The following is a 20,611-nucleotide window of genomic DNA, read 5'->3' as shown; positions in this document are numbered from 1 at the left end:
GTTTGTGTTGCAGATCTGACCATGATGAAAACTGTCCAGAAATGTTACTTGGTAAAGCTTTTTCCTGATAGTTTCTGAGCTAGTTGGCTTTAAGATATAGAACTACTCTATACTGACCCAAGAAGATGCACACAGTGTTTATTTAGACTCTCTTTTCTGTATTAATTTGTTTCAGGCAGAAGCCAGTGTAAGAGGCTGAACGTAAGATAACGATTTGTAAAAATATTACCATATTTAAAGATAAGTATCTTTAAAACAAAAGTGCATAACATGATATAGTTACTTTCAATCCAAAAAAAAAAACTGTAGAAAGTATTACTACTGCTGCTAAAATAATGTAAAATTGATCATTGCAGTTGAGATATAAACTACAATCAGCTAGTTTGCAGACAGGCTGCTTGTAGCTTGCAAACTGAAATTTTACAACAGTGATACATTAAAAAGCTGAGTGGGTGCTGCTCCTTTAGCTTCCATACCACGACTCTCCATGTTTTTCCATTACCTAAAATGTTTTCCACAAAATTAATGTGTAGAATTCTCTTTTCAGCCAGCTGGCTGACAGTGAGCAGCAACAGGTTGGGGAAGGGCAGCTACATTACCCTATACTTCATACATCCAGAGAAGAGTCCATGACTCCCTCTTGCATCTCAACTTTAAATTGTAGGAATGCTATTACGGAAAACTTTAGTGGTTTTGAAACTTTTGAAAGACTTGGTACACTTGGCTCATGCCAACTTCAAAATCTTTTACCGTATATATTCAACTAAGTGCATGTATTTCTAACTTTTGGACAAACTACCTCAATAACTGATTAATGATTTGACATAACAAATGACTCAACAACTTATATCCGAATATCCTACTTTTTTAAAATGAAATTTCTCTTTAATCTGATCCTTCTCTAAATTTAAGGTGGTATGTGAAATACAGGGGTTGGACAATGAAACTGAAACACCTGTCATTTTAGTGTGGGAGGTTTCATGGCTAAATTGGACCAGCCTGGTAGCCAGTCTTCATTGATTGCACATTGCACCAGTAAGAGCAGAGTGTGAAGGTTCAATTAGCAGGGTAAGAGCACAGTTTTGCTCAAAATATTGAAATGGACACAACATTATGGGTGACATACCAGAGTTCAAAAGAGGACAAATTGTTGGTGCACGTCTTGCTGGCGCATCTGTGACCAAGACAGCAAGTCTCTGTGATGTATCAAGAGCCACGGTATCCAGGGTAATGTCAGCATACCACCAAGAAGGACGAACCACATCTAACCGGATTAACTGTGGACGCAAGAGGAAGCTGTCTGAAAGGGATGTTCGGGTGCTAACCCGGATTGTACCCAAAAAACATAAAACCACGGCTGCCCAAATCACGGCAGAATTAAATGTGCACCTAAACTCTCCTGTTTCCACCAGAACTGTCCGTCGGGAGCTCCACAGGGTCAATATACATGGCCGGGCTGCTATAGCCAAACCTTTGGTCACTCATGCCAATGCCAAACGTCGGTTTCAATGGTGCAAGGAGCGCAAATCTTGGGCTGTGGACAATGTGAAACATGTATTGTTCTCTGATGAGTCCACCTTTACTGTTTTCCCCACATCCGGGAGAGTTACGGTGTGGAGAAGCCCCAAAGAAGCGTACCACCCAGACTGTTGCATGCCCAGAGTGAAGCATGGGGGTGGATCAGTGATGGTTTGGGCTGTCATATCATGGCATTCCCTTGGCCCAATACTTGTGCTAGATGGGCACATCACTGCCAAGGACTACCGAACCATTCTTGAGGACCATGTGCATCCAATGGTTCAAACATTGTATCCTGAAGGCGGTGCCGTGTATCAGGATGACAATGCACCAATACACACAGCAAGACTGGTGAAAGATTGGTTTGATGAACATGAAAGTGAAGTTGAACATCTCCCATGGCCTGCACAGTCACCAGATCTAAATATTATTGAGCCACTTTGGGGTGTTTTGGAGGAGCGAGTCAGGAAACGTTTTCCTCCACCAGTATCACGTAGTGACCTGGCCACTATCCTGCAAGAAGAATGGCTTAAAATCCCTCTGACCACTGTGCAGGACTTGTATATGTCATTCCCAAGATAAATTGACGATGTATTGGCTGCAAAAGGAGGCCCTACACCATACTAATAAATTATTGTGGTCTAAAACCAGGTGTTTCTGTTTCATTGTCCAACCGCTGTATATTAAAAATGCTAACTTTGGTATTGAGATGTCATTCTCCATTTGGACTTCAGACCCTGCCACCTCACCCTGTGAAGACTTTGTACTTACAAAAATCAAACCTGTTTTGAAAAATCCCCTTTTGTACCAGTTTGTCTACATTATAATGTTTATTATAGGTAAAAAGCTATTTTTTTTATTCAAAAACTGCGGGGATGTTTTGGAGACGAGTGCCTTTGAATCCGGATGGGCGGCGGAGGGGTTTGTCCAATGGCAAGAGCGGGGAGGGGGTGTGCGGTGAGAGAGGGGCGGGCGGCGCAGCAGCGGCCAGCTGCGCTCCTGAACCACCCGCTGCGTCTGCATCAGGTGGATATTTGTTCATCATCGCAGCAGCAGAGCGCACCTAGGGACTCCTGCTCGTTTTCATAGACCTCTGCGGTTGTTATTGATAATTTCACGTTTTTCCTGTAAAACTGTTCAAGTGCGGCGTAACACTCGGTAAACAAATCAAGTGGGAACCCAGAAAAAAAAAGAGGACCTAGACTGAAAAAAGGTGAGATTATGCTCTGTTTTTATTAATGGTGTATGCTTAGAAATGGTGATTATTGTTTTTTGGGTTTTGAGGGAAATGAGCAGTGTTTCCTTGAGTTTCCTGTGCGGCAGATTTCATGACACAGCTGTGAGTTAAGTACCTGTTGCTGTGTTATTAAGAGCTATCTGTAGATGAAGCTATATTAGACAGGGGTGCTTGGCAACTCAGGGACAGACGAGCTATTCTTAAACGCTCTGTTTTGACTGACGTAAACAATTCATTAGGTTTAATCATGTACAAACATTTTCCCAGCGTTGTACTTTGGGATTCTTTTTATTTTAAGTGTATATAGGTCATTGTTTGACTGTAAATCTCCATTCTCTGAAAATGGGCCCATGCCATGATACCTCCTCTTCCAAAAGTATTGACTGTGTAAGATAGATAGATAGATAGATAGATAGATAGATAGATAGATAGATAGATAGATAGATAGATAGATACACACATACATACATACATACATACATACATACATTCGAGGTTGTGGTAAGCTTTCATTGAGGCCTTGTTCCTATTTGAAGAAAAAAATATTCTTTAAATAGTTGCCCAATGATTACATGAAGTCCTGAAATCTTTTATTCTATATTTATGGAAAGGTCAGATGTCCTGATCGTGCCCTGAGTGTGTACCATTGCTACTCTCAAAAATATCAAGGCAATTGAATTATCTCCAGTTAAAATTAGACAAATATTTCCTCACCATTACTCTGCTCTGGCCCGTAGTGAGCGTATGAACTGTCTGACCCTCAAGCTGACATGCACAGACATATACACACACACACACACACACACGCACTCACTCACAAATAGACTTTTGTGCTGCTACATGTAGACACATATCATTAAAAGGCAAATAAATAAATTCATACATAAAATAAATAAATACATAAAAAATATCTTTATGATATTCTATGCCTTGAAAGGGTTAAAAAGTCATTAGTTTTTTCACTCAGTGGTGAACATGAAGTTATATCTATGTTACTGTTGCTCACATTACTGCTACTGGTTCATGTGAAGTTTTATAAGTTCACCACATGCTTGCTTAGGATGAAGGATTCCTGTGATGTCAACAACTCAAGGCAATCGGCTGCAATTCCTTAGATGAGTTACTTTTTACCAAGTGATGTCAAACGATCAACTGACTTTGTTGTACTGTGAAATGATTAGGATTAAAATGGCTCACATGTAATTGGTTCTGGATGTGACAATGAGACTTTATTACCATGAATTTGACTGATTTGAACTGAATTTGGATCTGTAAAACTGGGTATAAGTGTGTCCTCCAAAGGGCCTTGAGTCAACATTTGTTGTATTTTGGTGCTACAAATACACTGAATTGAACTGAACTGAACTTTTTCCCCAAAGAATGGATGACCTGCTGATAAATATCTAACCCTTTTAAGGGTTAAAGTTCCTTCTTTAGATCCTTCCCCAAATTTACGCTCGTCCAGAGGGTTACATTTTAAAGGAAACGCATATTTTAAATGAAGCATTTATTCTTCAGGTACATCACAAACACTGTCATATCCCCTTTGAAGGATTTGAAAATGTTTTCTCTAAAATGATCAAACTTTATTCAGTCAGGAATATAATCTTACATCCATTTAAACATTATTGCTTTTTCAGTTGGATTTTATATACTAATACGAATAATCTGTCTGAATTCCCTCACACTTCTGTCCAAAATCCTTCATAATATTTTATTAGGCAAGTCAAGAATGGCAGTGACTCAGTGTCTTTCTTTTTTCACCACAAATGGCCTCCTATCTATCACCCTCTGAAATCTCTGAAATGTTAGATGATCAGTTATGAGCTGCCTCATTTGATATGCATGCATGTGTTTACCATGTTTCTGAAACATTTACACACCACCTTGATCTGAATGAGTCATGGAAAGGAAACCATTGAAGCAGAACCCTCAATCCTCTGCAAATGCCCCACTTTTTTCCCTTTCTAATTCATGCGTGAGGTTAACTGCAGCATGAACACATGGTGCATACAGTACTTGTGAGTTAATTGCGATCATACTTATTTAAATATTCCTGTCTCAATTATTTTTTACTTTTGTCTAACTGTTTTGTCATCCTGGTACATTTAACAGTGATGGGTGAGAGGACGCCTTGTGTGTTGCAGACCATACCTGCCATATTGAGTGTTTCTACTGTCTCTCAGAGACCTGATAGCCTTTTCCCATCACAGACCAAGGGGCAGCACTCTATGTGTGCAATCAGCACACTATGACAGTACAGTGTCAGTACTTCTGTCATATATTCATGAGGTTTTCAAGTACATACAAATAAGATACGCTTTTTCATCTCCATCTTTTCTCAGAGATGGCTTGTTCAGGAGTCAAACTCAGAGATAAAATGTCAGAAGGAGTTGGTGGATCCGGGTGACTTGACTAGATGTGTACACACACGGACCTCAGATAGCCGTTTTAATATGGGAAATGTAGTGTTATGAGCTGAGAGGCACAGCCAGGCTTTTCCTGCCTGTCTTGGCCTTTAGGCTCTTGACAAACCCATGAAACCACAAAGAGCTCTGCAGCCAGCTTTGCGCTCCCTGGCTGGATGCGTGGCTATATTTATTCATTTAGTGATGTGTTTTTCACAGAGCAGTCTGTGGCGCTTGACAGATGTAATTTGGTTATTTTGTAGCTGAGGGGAACCTTCTGTAAAAACATGTGATAAAGATCTTTTTGCACTGCTTAAAACATAGGTCCCACTTCCTTGTCTTTCCACCCATAAAATGTCTTGATATGAGGTTAAATTGTCTCACTTCTAGTGTGAAAAAAAACTGAACAGCTTGCCCGGGCCTAGTGTGAATTCTTTGTGGTATCAAAGTTGTCAGTCATATAGACCAACACTGGTTTTTGTGGTCCTATTTGCCCATTATGTTCTTTGTTTCAGCATAGTGTGAGCTGGTCTGTTGATGTGTCTCATGTTTGGTGCAGCGGATTTCATCTAACTTTATAAGGTAATTGTCAAAGAGGTGGATTCCAATAGAAATGTAACCCAGATGTGTTTGTGCCAAGCTTAAGTTGAGGAGTAGCGGGCACTTCAGGGGTCATGGGAACATGGACGCAATATCCGCTCAAGCAGCATCAGCACGGGCAAGCAACTAAATTTAGAACGATCTGCTACACATTCAGAATGAAGGGGAAAAACCAGTAAAAATTCCTCAGGGGTTGAAGGGGTTTGGAGATGTATGGTCATGTCACAAGGATGGAGTAACCAATATGAGGTGCAAGTTAGTGTTTTGCCGCAATGTACATGAGACTCCAGTGAAAGTAACAGATATTTTTTTTCTAACGTGCCAAGCTCTGTACTAAAGGAGCAAGAGCAAGGTTTTTCACACCAAGTAAATAAAGAAAACAGACTTTGAAAACATTCTCAACCCAACCATAATCCATCCATGTCTTTGCCTCCTGCCCCTCAGAGTCCTGCTTTTTCTCCGACCTAGCTGTGCATGAGAGAGGAGTGGGTGGTTCACGTCGTTGAGCCATCTTTCAAAAACACACACACTCACACCGTTTTCCTTTTACTGTTTGGTTTAATCTATTGCCTGCTGAACCCTTTAAAAAGGAGCCATGGACTGTATTTTTAACCCCGTCTCTTGGGGCCAAGCGGTGCATTTGAGCACCGCGCTGCTAGACTGGGGGGAGAGTAATGCGCGGACTCTTTCAGTCTGCGTGGACAAATGGTCTGGCAAAAGTTTCTTTGACTTCAGACCGCATTGCCTTATGGTGGTAAATGGTGGTAAAAATAACCACCCCCCCCCCCCCCCCTCACGCCCAGTGAACTGAGAGGAAGGAACCTGAGTCACTTAAACAAAACGGAGGACATGTTCTCATCAGAAATATATAGGTGTGAGAAACCTTTTTTTGTTTATAAAGAAAGGTGGATTTTACAGAAACAATTCTAATTCTGTACAATATTAAAGTGTATTTTTTTATTACTCTGTTTACATCTTTTTAATTTAAACTGTATATAACTAGAAATCGGTAAAACTACCTTCATCACGAAAATTGTAGCCAAGATATCAATAAAATATAATAGAATGGAAATATCCTTTATTGTCCCTCAGTAGGAAAATTCAGGAATTTTATGTTATTGTGCATAAACAGAACTGATGCCTCAAGTGGATCAGAGAAAGAAGAGGTTTGTCAGAATATTTTTTTACATGCACAATTTTATTCCATCTTCCCAAACTTAAACTTCTGTAACCCACCAACTTTTATTATGTGCAAAACAATGCAAATGTTCTCGTACACCTTGACTTTTTGCAATTTTTTTTCAGTGCACAATTGTTTATCAAATTTTGTACAAATGAATATTTGCTGCCAGGACCATGCTGGCAGGACCATGCACCACACATCTGACCTTTAGGGAAAGAAAGCCATAAAAAGTACCATTTGCAGTTTACGACAACCCATAACCGGTGGGACCAAAATTCCTATGAAGAAACGTGGTGGCAGCATCATGGTGTGGGAATGCTTTTCTTTGGCCATGAGAGGGAAGCTGGCAAGTCTGTGGCTGTAACGTGACAAAATGTAAAAAAAAAAAAAAGGTCAAAGGCCAGTGACTAAAGTATTTGGTGTTATTTGTTCACAGGTTTAGAGTATTGCAAGAAAACATGGGGAGAAAGAAAATCCAAATTTCTCGTATTCTTGACCAGAGAAACAGACAGGTGAGCCAACACATAAAGCAAACAAAACTGTCTCAGATTATTTGTGCACTTCTGTTTCACTCTCATAGCTGTTGCTATAATCAAAGATGTTTGATAAGGAACCAAAAAATGTTTCACTTTCTCAATAGTGTTTTTTTGCCATTGAAATTCATAATTTTAAAACAGCTGAAGCTTTATGCATCGCAATGCATTGAACGACAATGTCAATTAATGTAGCAGATTTAAAAAGAACAGCGTTGACCAAAATGCTTTACAAGGCAAATAAAAGCAAGCAGTGTAGATCAGAAATCTATTAAATAGGTTCAAGAAAATAAAAGCATTAAAACAAAGAAATAAAATATGTTTGAATAGGCTAAAATAAGCAGACAACACAGGAGGAAAAATCTGATGGCAATCAAGCTCAATTTAAATTAAAATCCAATGTAAAAAAGTAAGATTTACTTAAGAAAACAGTAGAGACTGCAGTACAAATATCAAGAGTCTAGAGGCTGCTGCTGCAGAAGACATCAGCTGGGGCTCACATTATTCTTGGTAGACATACTTTTATCAATATTCTTTAGACTGCAATGTTAAGATGTAGCATCTTCTTTTATTTTGTGTTTGCACTTTGCAGAAACCCTGCTAAAAACCCAAAAAACACTATTTCCAAACTGTTGCATTTTTATGATATAGTACAGTTTTTAAATTGTGCTCTACTTCAGTTTTAGTTTTTACAACAATAAAAAATATTTCATATATATATATATATATATATATATATATATATATATATATATATATATATATATATATATATATATATACATATATTTTAAATATAAATGAAGTCCTTTTGAACTTTCGTGAGTAATCTGCTTTAGAAACTATTATCTGAGTCTTGGCAAGACAGAAACAGTGTATTTTGAGATTATTGCAGCATGCATCACATTATAGATCCAATATGCATCCCACTGGGTCGATATGATAGAGTTTACAGTACCTTTTGTGAAGAGGTTGCAACTGCTTCTATGGTGCCAGGCTGTAAATATAACCAGATTTAAGTCCTGCTGTCAAACACAGAGCTTTTTCTTAGTGTCAATAAAATCATATAACTTTTAGAAAATGAACTGAGCACACCAACAGGCAGGCCATGGGTTTTAGGGCAAAAAAACTTTACTTTTTTAGTATGAAGTATGTTTTCTTTAGTTTAAAAGAAAAGAAGGTCGGATAAAAGTTTACATACACAGTATGATCATAAAGCCAACTTAGAGCACAGAAATTGCTATTTTTCTTAAACATTCAACACTGAGGTGTTTGTGGAAATCTACAGTTTAGGGAACATCATTGTTTAAAACTATGCGCAATAAAGGCCGAGATGTAAGAAGGTTGAGGAAGAACACTGATGTACACAACTTGTTTATTACTCTCAATATCTGTATGCATTGTGCAGTCTGCTCTATCAGACTAAAAAGTGTTGGTTTGCGGGTTTCCGTGTAATAGTCTAGACCAGGGATCTGCAACTGTTGCCACTCAAAGAGCCACTTTTGCCCTCGCTGCAATAAAATAAAGATTTGTCCAGAGCAGCAAAAATCTTTTTAAAAATATGTATGAAATGAAATGTTTTATCTTGAAAGCTAATGAAAGTAAACAAATTAAAAAACATATTTCTGTTGGCAGATTTTAAAACTAAGTAAATCATCTATTACAAACGGAAGAAAAATGATTTATTTTGTAGATTAGGCTAGCTGAGTGACCTCTTTACCATAAATAAAATGCTTGTTTTATTGCTGCCCTACTGATGTAGATATTCTATGAGGATATGATTTTGGAACATACAGAAGAACTGCTAAAACCACCCTTTCTTGTTGCCTTTATAATTAAAACCATTTCTAATTTGGTTTTATACGAGCCTCTGTGGAGGGGCCAGAGCAGCAGGTTGCAGACCCCTGGTCTAGGCTGTTTGACTTCATGAACTATGTTTGAATTCAAGAGTTCTGCTTTTTAAAGGGGAAAAATATGTTACAAAAAGCTTTTGTAGATTATTTTACACTACAACTACTAATGAATGTATGATCAAAACCATTTGAAGGATGTATTGCATTGCATTTATTCACAGCATACATTTTTATCGTGGTAGGTGACCTTCACTAAACGTAAGTTTGGTCTGATGAAGAAGGCATACGAGCTGAGCGTGCTGTGTGACTGCGAGATCGCCCTCATCATCTTCAACAGCACCAACCGTCTGTTCCAGTACGCCAGCACTGACATGGACAAAGTGCTGCTGAAATACACCGAGTACAGCGAGCCGCATGAGAGTCGCACCAACACTGACATATTGGAGGTACTCTAGGGGCTTTTTAAAAGAAATCCTGCAAAATTTTAAAAAACTAAGTCTAGGTACAATATATATTAAATATATTATCGCAAAATCAGTTTTTGCAAAATTAACATCACAAAGGACTGTTTGGAAAGCAATAATTGTTTGCTTACATATTCAACTTATAAGTGTCACAAATTCTTACTCTGCATCCCAATAATATACTTTACCTTTTGCACGCACACACCTAACACAGATTAATGCCAAACATATGAAAGGTCACAGAGAGTGTTGGAAAGGTTGTAATGATGGATGAAACAATCTGGATATTTTTTTTAAACCTGTGACATCATTGCAGATCTACTAGAATGTTTTATTTGATGAATTGATACATTGTGGTGAGAGATCACAAGCTTTAAAGTCAATCAACACAGTATGGTGCATTTCTAAAAGCCTTTTGCTTTGATGGGTATGTCTCAATGTGCACTCTCTGTCCTGAGTCAGACGCTGCGCAGAAAAGGCCTCGGTCTGGACAGCTCAGAGCTCGACAGTGAGGAGAGCGTGCAGACCACAGCAGACAAATATCCTGGCAGCGACAGCATGGATCTTTCTGTGGCACGCCAGCGCTTCTGTGTCAGTCCACACACACTTCTGCTTTCACTCACTCAACACAGACACACACACGTTTTTAAAACACAGATGCTCAGGTGGTGACAGTTTAAGAGTTGCACTGCTGTTCTGATTTTTAATGCTTCACATTTCAGCCTCCCTCTCTGCTGCCACCAGAGACTCAGTTCCTCGTGTCCGCCGGTTGTGAGAACGGTTTCCCCAACTCCTTGTCCAGCGCAGCCCCCCACAGACCCACCGGGTTTAAAGCTTTGAGCTCTCGTCCGGGATCTGCAAGCCCCGCCGCACCACATGCTGCGTTCATGTCACCACATGCAGGTGAGCAAAGCAGTTCTCAAAAAACACTGAATAAATGTTTTTACAAAGCAGAATTGGTACTGTGATTTACCACAATTAATTGCCATTTACAAATTTATGATATAACTTACAAAAATGAAACATAGTCAAATTTGAAACATTGAACTTAGTAGAGCCTTCAATTTGAGACCTCACATAAAAAATCCATTGACCATTCTTTTATTTTCTCACTGAGCACTTGATGTGAATTTCATGTGTATTCTGTCAGCCCTCTGTGCAGCTGGCTGTGAACTCACAGGAAGTGTGCGTATGAGTTAGTGTGTGTGGTGTATACACTGATCCACACATGCAGTGAGCCTGTTTTGTGAAACTGGCCCTCTACCAGTGTAACAGCAGCTATAACCAGTTTTGTGGTTTCTACACAGTATTCATCACACCTGCCTTTCATGTAGGCCTCTTTCACAACCTTCATCACCACATTATTAGCTGCTGATCACCTGCTTGTTCATAGTGTTTCTGAATGATTTTGGTTCTAAATAATTCAAAACAGATTCTGTCAAGTTGTAAAAAGCTTATCCCGGTTTTTACTTGGATCAAGAAGTTAATTTTTGTTAAGCCGAAAGCTTATGTCAATGAATGACATAAGCTCTGGGCTCCATTCACACCCTTCTTGTCTCTTCCTCTGGTTAGGCATTGGCTACTCCATGTTCTCCCATGGCAACCTGAACCGAGCTCTGGACATGAAAAGCCCTCCTCCTATGAACCTGGGCAGCGAAAACCTGCGAGCAGAGGCTACTAATCAGGCCATGGGAACCACAAGAGCAAACCACAACTCTGCTGTGAGTGCCAGCTGCGTTGTGATCGAAATGAAACAATCAGCCAGTAGCTGAGCTTATAAGCCAATACATTCATTTTTTATCTGTTGTAACATAATTTAACAGTTTGCTTTTTAACATACCATCACTTCTTCCTATAATAACGGTCACAAGATTTTCAAAGAGTAACGTCACTGCATATTTTGTGTTTCTCGTGATCCTCAGAGGAGTCTGTTATACCAGGGCCTGAGCAGCGGCAGTTCTATGGTGGCGATGGGTAAAGCGGGGCTCCTGAGTCACAGTTTGGGGGGCTACGGCATTCCCTCTGCTGGAGCTTCTGGTAAATCTGTTTCGATTTATTTTTTCTCAGCAAAGAAAACATGTAATACAGTATACACAATGCTTTGAAGAAGTTTTCATACCCTTTGAACTTTTTCTTTCCTAATTTTTTTTTTTTTACATTGCAATGATTTTTTTAGAGATTGTATGTTCTTAACAAAAATCTGTGCATAATTGTGAAGTAGTATGCCTTTGTATTCTAGCCGCTGAGTCAATACTTTGTTGAAATACCTTTCGCTGCAATTACAACAGCAAGTCTGGGTTATGACTCTACCAGGTATGAATCTAGAGATTGAATTTCCTACCTATTCTCTTCTGCAAAATATCTCAAACTCAGTAAAACTGGCAGGTTTTTAGTTGGAATTAAACCATGACCTTGACTGGTGTTATGCTGTGATCTAAACCATTCCTCGGTAGCTCTATTCCTCGGGTTGTTGTCCAGCTGGAAGACTTGATCCCAGTTTCAAGTCTTTTACAGTCTAACGGATTTTCTTCCGGATTGCCCTGTATTTATCTCCATCCATCTTCCCAACAACTCTGTCTAACTTCCATATCCGTGCTCAAAAAACACCTCCCCACAGCATGATGCTGCCAACACCATGTGTTAATGTAGGCATAGTGTTATTCTTGGTGATGTGGAGTGTTATCCCACCTGAGCTGTGGATGTCTGTAGCTCTTCCAGAGTTTGAATAGGCCTCTTGGCTTTTTAATGTTGTCATTGGCAGGGTTGTCAGTTTATGTTTTTTGGCCTAACAAACCTGTGAGGCCTTCTTAGAACTGAAAGGAAATTATATTCAGATGGAGTCTATTAACCCATAGTAAAGCAAGATCTAAATGAAAAGGTTGTTTGTAGTGTGGGCACATTGTCACATCAAAACAAGACCATAAATGTAAATGCTTCTGCTTGAGGTGGAGTTGACCTGCTGCATTCTTCACAAGACCAAAAAAGGCAGGTGACGCTGATAAGAAAGTGACACCTCCATTGCACTGAAAAGTACATCCGTTGTTAAGATGAATCTTGAATCTGTTGGTAGTTTCAAATTCCCTGTTCTATTTGTTCTTGGTTTTGTCATGTCTCTGTAATTATTTTAACCACTGCAATGAAACCTGCTCGCAGACTCTTGCCTCCAGCTTCTCCATTCGTCAAATGCAGCTTTCAAAAAGCATTTGGCAAGTTACTTAAATTGAATAATCAGGAATAGTTGAATGAGCCGCAAGGGAGATAATAAAATCAAACGTCACACCAGCTATTATACGATCTTTAACTTAAACCATAAATAGCATTTTATTAACAGTCACAAGACAAACAATGTATAATAAGCTGCCTCATTTGAGCTTTTCTTCTCCAGCTTGTTTTCATTCCAATGAAATATGAGAATGAGGGTAAAGGCTTACCTTGCATCCCACAAACAATGAATAGTATATAACAGCAGTCTCTCGACACCACTGTCAGACCAAACACATCTCTGAGGTCCCACAGTCTGAAACCCTTTCCCGTTCATAAATGATGTCACTTATGGTTAGGGCATGCACAGAGAAAAACTGCGTGTAGGCTAATAAGCAATATGGGATATAAATAATTTGATTTTGATTTATGGAGTTTGTGATTAGTGTTGGGGTAAGGAGTCAGGAGTATGGTTTAAGGTTAGGAGTCATGGTTGAGGTTGGTTGGTTTAGGGATTAGGGAATTAAAGTAAACAATTTACAAACTAAGAAAAGACCTGGGATTGGTGGGGGCCCAAAAACAGTGCCTGCTGCTGCATAATTCTCCACATATGAATAGAGAATCAACCTCTTTCCCCAGACTTTTACCCCATGAGCTGACCAGTCAGAGCAGAGAGACTGGTTGTGGTATCCTTAAGAAACTGGAGAACAACAAAACCTAATTAGACAGATTGCGGCAAAAAGTACTGCATTATTAGAAAACATTTTAACAAATTAGGAATTTGCAAAAGATGCTTAAAATAAAACCCTGGACTTCTAAGTAGAGAAAATATATTATGGCTTGATTAGTTCTTTTGTAAATTTAAGATATATATTTTTATTTTATTGCAATTTTTTTGCAATTTTAAAGCAGAGCTTTGACACTGTGGTAGATTATTGCAATATATATATATATATATCAGAATTGTTGTCTGAGTGGAGAAGCTAATGCTTGCTATAATGCAACGCCTGATATTGCTAAAAAAAAAAAACTTTATTAGAAACTGCTTTTGGATTATTTTAATTGCAATGGACAGACTGAAATGAAAAGGGAAAAAAAAGCAAGAAAGAGAGAGAAGTGGTGCAAAACAGAAAAGGGGAGGAAAGGAGAAAAGAACAGAGGAGAGAAATAAGGGTAAAAATAATACAAGATAGCACCCTACAAGACTTCTACACCTTCAGAAACATATATAACAACCGAAAAGTGCACAGTAGTAATGAATGCAAGATGTATTTAGTGGTAACTGCAGCTCAATATAGAACATCTTTGTATCCGTTAACACCTGAATCTAAACACCTGTGGGTCTGAGTGTGAGTGCGCTTGTGTATACAAGATTTCTCCATAAAAAATATACAATAGCGAGTGTGAGGAGACACAGACCTGCCCCCCTGGACCCGAGACAGACACGGAGGAGATCTGAGCCACAGACATCCAAAGGCTGCCCAGAGCACAGGAACCCTGGTATGACCACTGCCGGGACTACTGCAACCCCCCGAGAGAAGAGCAGGGGAGAGCTCCAAGGGAACTACCCAGCATCCACAGTGCAGAAGCCCCAGGGAGCAGCCACCGGGAGTGAGCCGGCACACACCAAAGCACCCAGACTTGGACATCAAGAACCACCAATACACAAGCGGGCAAAAACACAAGCCTCCGGCAGGGAGTGTGGCGGGGAGGAAATAGCACACACATTTAAAGGAGAGCACCTGCAGTGAGATAGTACCTCTACACCAGTTTAGGATGCACCTAAGCCTATGAATGCATTGAACGCCCCCGGGCCAGGGCCAGAAACCAGCGCACGCAGCTGCCCAAAAACCCCGGCGACCCACCAGGACTCAAGCCCCCCAGGCCAAGCCAGGAACCCAGCCTGTGGGTGACATGCCCCAGGAACCCTGAACCCACCATAGACCTACCCAGGAGCAGCACGGCCACTTTTCAATCTGCACTATCTTTTCGCTTGCTAAGGGTAAAATTAAATTTTTACACCATGGTTGTGTAGAAAATGGTTGTTCCTGATCTGGATTTTTTGTCCCCAATATTGATCTGAGTTCGTTAAGAATAGGCATTTGGCAATACCGATAATTAAAGTCAGTGCCATATATCTGCTAGAAGTCTCAGCAGCTTTAAAGTGCGTTAAAATCACATGCTATCTTTCATCAGTATTGTGATTACTTGCCATAGACATTCTGGAAGTTGCAGTATCCATTTTTCTGACAGACATTTTGTTCTAACAGCGGCTCCTGCAGGACAGCCTGATGTTTCTAAATTTATATCTAACTTGACACATACAGCCACAGTCCTTAACAAACTCAAGTCTCGCTTACTTTTTTATGTGCTGCAGTTTGTTGAAGTGTTAGGCAAATGCTAGCATGTTTACTGGGTTTTGATATGACTCTTTAAATATTTCAGCTTTTAACGCATTTGGATGCAGTTCAAGTCAATTAATGCAGACAAAACCTGCAGAAAAAGTTATTATTCTGCTTCTTGTATTTAGAGCTTTGATTTTAACGGTGTAAAAATTTATGGCCGATGTTTCAGCCATTCTCTAGACAGCGCTTACTCCTATGCCAGTAGCTGTCTGGAGAAAACCAAGAACAGCAGCTGACATGAAGTATCATTAAAGCATCATTGTGAATTTTGCAAGTGAGGTCTTGAAAACTGGTGTCTTGTTGCTTTTAGATGTCCTGGAACTGCACACCTGAATTGAATTACCACATAATCTTCTCGACATACAGTTGACCTCTGCTAATGTGCTAATTTCTTTATTAATGCATATTAAAGGAGATACTACTAAAAGTTGCACTACGCTGCACCTTGATGACTGGAGTTTGACACCCCTGGTGTAGAGGGTAAATAATACTTGAGGAAAACCCAGATTTGTTCATTCAAAAATGATGAACTCGGTTTATTGTACAGTTTTTCAAGCTTGGCACACAAGTAAAAAAAAATTCTTATTTTCAGTAAGATAGCTGGTATATATTTTAGACACATTTTAGACATTGTAGTTGTTTTGTTATATCCATCTGAGTTTTTCATGTTTTAAAATAATTTTCTTAACTTTCTTGTTTGTTTCTTTGTTTCAGAGTACAGCCAACCTGGTTTCTTTCACTCTGTTAGTTTACAGCGAGGAACGGTGAATCCCTGGCACCATGAGTCCCAGGGGCCTCATATAAGCTCAGGGTAAGTCGTAAAGCAGGTGCTGTAAATGCAAAAGATTCATTTTAAACCATTTATTGTTCAAATACTCCTTTTTTTTTGTTTGACTATGTTTTAGGAAATTAGGGTAAAACATGCGTCAACTTTTGCATGAGACAAACAGCACCTTTCTCACAGTGATGTGAATCACTCTCTTAAGAGATCCAACTGTATAAGTTAATGTACATTTACTATTAAACAACAAAAATATTGGCGCAGTACTTTAACTTTTTTAACAGAGACATATTTGAAGACAGATACATTCAACATTAAAAGACTGAGTCTTGTGATGGAAAAGAGGAAACAATGTTTTTATCCATTAGGTGACATAACAGCTTACAGTGGTTGTCAGACTTCTCTATGATTAACGTACAATCAAAATCAATGTGAGCTCTGCTTAAATTATACATTGTTAGTCAGAAGCCATTTGGTGTGTTTTTGTTGTCCAGAATGGAGTAACTTCACCAGCTAATATTATTGCCTAAATCTGACAAGATAAAAACACATGAATTGTCCAAAATATGCTAACAAATAAAAGAAAAGCATTTACACTGGTATCAAATTAACAGTTAGTTGATAGGAGTTTTGTGTGACTTTCAGATAAAGTTTACATACAGCTTTCTTTTTAAAAATGGTTTCCTTCTAGCCACTCTTCTTTAAAAGACATATTTGTAATTTCTATTAATAAAATCTTAGTCCTTTTTCTTTGACCTTACCCTAATTAGATATTTTGAGCTTGTGTATAACATAAAAACCCTAATAAAATAAATTGAAGTTTGTTTAATCATAATAAAGGACAGGGCGTAGGAATACTTCAGCAAGACACTGGATACTTAACTTTGAATCAGTATGAGAACAATAAATTCCTACAACAATATAAAACTATGATTATGCAGGATGATGGCCCTTACACCATATATGTCTATAAACTAATATTTTTGCTTGTTGTATCCAGGATGACCAGTGGGGGGTGTGCCTTCCCATCTCAGTCTTGCTCCTCAAACTCTCCACATCTGCCCTCCTTGAACCTCAGCATCAAATCAGAGCGAAGCTCACCTGACCACATGTGCTCTCCATCCTCTCCTCATCTGCACCACCTCAGCCAGCATTCTCCAGCAAGCAACCCTGATTTACCTTGCCATACTCCTCCAGATGCCTGCCCCGCCAGTAGAACAAAGGAGCTTCCCAAAGCTGACTACCCACAAGGTGGAGAGGAGAGAGGACAGCCTCTCAGGCAGCTGGAGATGAGCGGAGGCTGGCAAAGATAGCCATCTGCTGCAACCTGCCACCACCTCCCGTTCAACCGCTGCCAAACAAAACCAGATGGGGTCGAGATGATTCCTTGAACATCTCGATGAGGGATGCCCCTCTTTGTCTCCTCTCGCAGAGCTGGGCTCTCCAGAAAAGAAATCCTCCCTTCAGTCACATGCTTGATCCCATGAGGAGATAGATGCGTAAATACTTTTTTTTGTTTAGATGTCTCTGTGTTGAAACAAAATACAGTTTAATTATGTTTTTTTGTTTTGTTTTGTTTTGTTTTGCAGCTTTCGAAAATAAATAGAGCGGAACAGAAAGACCAGCTGAGTTTCCACGGATATTTAAAGCTCTCTGCAAATATGTTTGGCTTTTAAAACAAAACACCATCTAATTCAGAACTAATCCTAAGAAAAAATATATAAAAGTTAGGAATAAACATTGAGATGGGATTGTTTTTTATTAGGAAATGACTTAATCCTCTGTATTTACAATGCCAAGCTCTATTTCTTTCCAATCTTAAAGCTTATTTTAGCCACATATATTTGCTCAACTTTAAAGAAAAACAAGGCTTTACCAGCCAAATCTTTTACAAAAATGTGATATGTGTTTTTTAATTTTTTACAAGCCAAATCAGGCTGCTAAAAAAAGAATTAGAAAAGAAAAGAAAATTCTTTTGCAACTGCAAACAAGAGGCATGATTGGAAAAATAAGTGTTGATCCTGAAGTATAAATGTCTTGTTCAAGAAACAGTGTAATGCAATGCAGTAGATTTAGTTTGTATGTTAAAGCAGTAATTTACAAAAAAGTAGATTGTGCTCCTAAATCATAGATGTAAACTGTTGAAAGACAGTAACGGACATGAGGTAATTTTCGAAACATTCTTCCTTTGTTTTACACACAGCCCACTTGGAGTGTTTGTTGCCATAAACTGAATCTAAGTAGTCTCCTCAAACCAAACCAAACAGTTCCAGTTTAAGTCCCAACGATAGAAACAGCTTTTTCCTGACATGCCTCCCAAAAAATCAATTTGCATGTAGATAGCATTTAATATTTAGTGGTTGTTATAGTTACTTGGTGACCTGCAAAATGCCACTTTTTGCTTTGGAGATTTTTCTTTTTACCTACCTTGTCCTCCTGTTTACTGTGTGTGGTGACAGGAGATACATGGGTCTGACCCCTGTCTAGTAAAGCATAAATTACAAAGTACTTCAGTGACATTTTTACAGGAATTGTTAGGGGGTCTAAAAAGTGTGGCAATAGAGATTAATTTTAAAACAATTATTTATTATTATTGGGCTGCATGGTGGCGCAGTTGGTAGCACTGTTGCCTTGCAGCAAGAAGGTCCTGGGTCCAATTCCCAGCCTGGGGTCTTTCTGCATGGAGTTTGCATGTTCTCCCCGTGCATGCGTGGGTTCTCACCGGGTACTCCGGCTTCCTCCCACAGTCCAAAGACATGCCTGTTAGGTTAATTGGTCACTCTAAATTGACCTTACGTGTATGAATGAGTGTGTGTATGGTTGTTTGTGTGTTGCCCTGTGATGGACTGGCGATCTGTCCAGGGTGTACCCTGCCTCTCGCCCATAGACTGCTGGAGATAGGCACCAGCTCCCCCGCGACCCACTATGGAATAAGCGGTAGAAAATGACTGACTGACTATTTCTTAACATCCATTTTTTTCCCCAGAGGGAATAAAGGTAGTTAAAGGAAGTCAAATAAGACTTCAGTAACATTTCTGCCATCTCTCACACTTTCTCCAGGCCTTCATGTTGTAAATATTAATGCTTATGCTGCTCACAAATATGCGAGAATCTGCTTAATAACACTTTGCATTTCTGCTGTTCTAATCTGGTTTATTGCTGTGTAATACAAACTCTGCTGGTGATTGACAGAGAATAAATTCAGGTCATTTCCACATGTTGTCCTCCAGGTGGTGATCTTATGTTACACTATTGCACTGAATAAGACTGAGGAGGGCGGAGAAGAGACAGCCTGTATGCTGTAAGCTTTTTTTTTATTGCTAATTGGTTATCTAAGGACCTCCAATTTAACACAAAACACATCATGACAGACTGAAGATTTAGTAAGTCAGTGAAAGGAGGTGCGGACATCCAACTTCTGCTCTGGTTAGCTTTGCTTTTTTTTTTATGCACTTATAAATGTTTTATTTAGTATTGGTTTTCAATTTTCCTATAGATTCTTTTTCTCAAATATTTGTTGAGTTCCTCTGTAGCAGAACAGAGACAGATTTGACATTTGTTGTGAATCCTTTTAAATAAAGAAGTTCTAATTTGTAATTTATCCTGGTTTCTTTTTATCATTGTTTTTAACACATAGCATTTAGTAAAATACTTGTCTTTGAAGGTGAAATGTGACTCTGTTGCCTGTTTTCTTTGTCTGAAGCCTGATAAAATTACCTTTACTGCCTCTTTTTGTTTCCTTTTTTTCCCTCCATTTTCAGCTACTTTCTATCTTTTGAACCCATATGCAAACACACTCCAACATTATCATGTCAGGGCCCTGTCATGCTGCTCACCACACAACCATCAAAAAGAGGAAAGTGAGAATTGGTTGCCTAAAAGCCCAGAGAGCTGTATGTCTGGTTTGGAAAAGAAAATACAAAAATGGTTCAGTAAAAAAAGGTTAATTTCCACAGCTGGTTGTCTCGCTGTGATTCTGAGTGGAAACCCCACCGACGGAGAATTCGCCTTCCTACTCTCAGCCAAACGGGGAACGTGAAGTAGCTGACACCAGCATGGACTAACACTGTTGTCTTCCCTCCAAAAATGAAAAGAGACTCACCAGGGTCATGTCTGGTCTCCTCCCCTGAGAACAGCCTCAGCCCAGTCGGTAGGGCATGTCTGGGTCCTCTCATACACAGAAAATCACTATAGCAACCACAGCCAGCGGCGGCTGGTGAGCTGTAGTTCACAGAGCAATCTGAAGTGACTCGAGGCCTCCGGCACAGACACATGTGATGAGATTGAACCATCTTTCAGTTCATTTGGCTGGACACGAACGTTCTCTGACTTCTTTGCTATTTTCAGTGCAGCACGGAAATCAAACAAAATGACCAGAAAACAAAACAAGAAAGTTTTAAGAAAACAGATCTTTCAGGATGAATGCCA

The 20,611-nt window shown here is 39.3% G+C and overlaps 1 protein-coding gene across 2 annotated transcripts; it reads left to right on the top strand.

Moving 5' to 3' along the window:
• The first annotated feature begins 2,556 nt into the window (after positions 1-2,556).
• On the top strand, positions 2,557-17,807 carry mef2b (myocyte enhancer factor 2b). 2 transcript variants are annotated; one of them, XR_007039714.1, is made up of 10 exons: positions 2,557-2,731; positions 7,383-7,458; positions 9,575-9,778; positions 10,259-10,387; positions 10,519-10,699; positions 11,369-11,517; positions 11,719-11,833; positions 16,117-16,213; positions 17,184-17,682; positions 17,773-17,807. XR_007039714.1 is itself a non-coding variant. In XM_047375391.1 (9 exons), the coding sequence occupies exons 2-9, from the start codon at positions 7,405-7,407 to the stop codon at positions 17,494-17,496; spliced, it is 1,242 nt and encodes a 413-aa protein (XP_047231347.1). In that variant the 5' UTR covers positions 2,557-2,731; positions 7,383-7,404; the 3' UTR covers positions 17,497-17,807. The 2 variants fall into 2 exon arrangements, 1 of the variants encoding a protein (XP_047231347.1); XM_047375391.1 differs by having other exon boundaries at positions 17,184-17,807.
• The last annotated feature ends 2,804 nt before the right edge of the window (positions 17,808-20,611 follow it).

Source organism: Girardinichthys multiradiatus, chromosome 9 (assembly GCF_021462225.1).
Source record: "Girardinichthys multiradiatus isolate DD_20200921_A chromosome 9, DD_fGirMul_XY1, whole genome shotgun sequence".
Taxonomy (NCBI): Eukaryota; Metazoa; Chordata; class Actinopteri; order Cyprinodontiformes; family Goodeidae; genus Girardinichthys; species Girardinichthys multiradiatus.
Note: the sequence above shows the minus strand (reverse complement) of the source record. Positions and strands in the feature narration are given on the sequence as shown.

Coding starts and splice junctions, on each gene's coding strand:
- mef2b (XM_047375391.1), top strand. CDS start 7,405: ATGGGGAGAAAGAAAATCCAAATTTCTCGTATTCTTGACCAGAGAAAC. Junction 7,459..9,574: donor TTGACCAGAGAAACAGACAG/GTGAGCCAACAC, acceptor TTATCGTGGTAG/GTGACCTTCACTAAACGTAA. Junction 11,834..16,116: donor TCCCTCTGCTGGAGCTTCTG/GTAAATCTGTTT, acceptor TCTTTGTTTCAG/AGTACAGCCAACCTGGTTTC.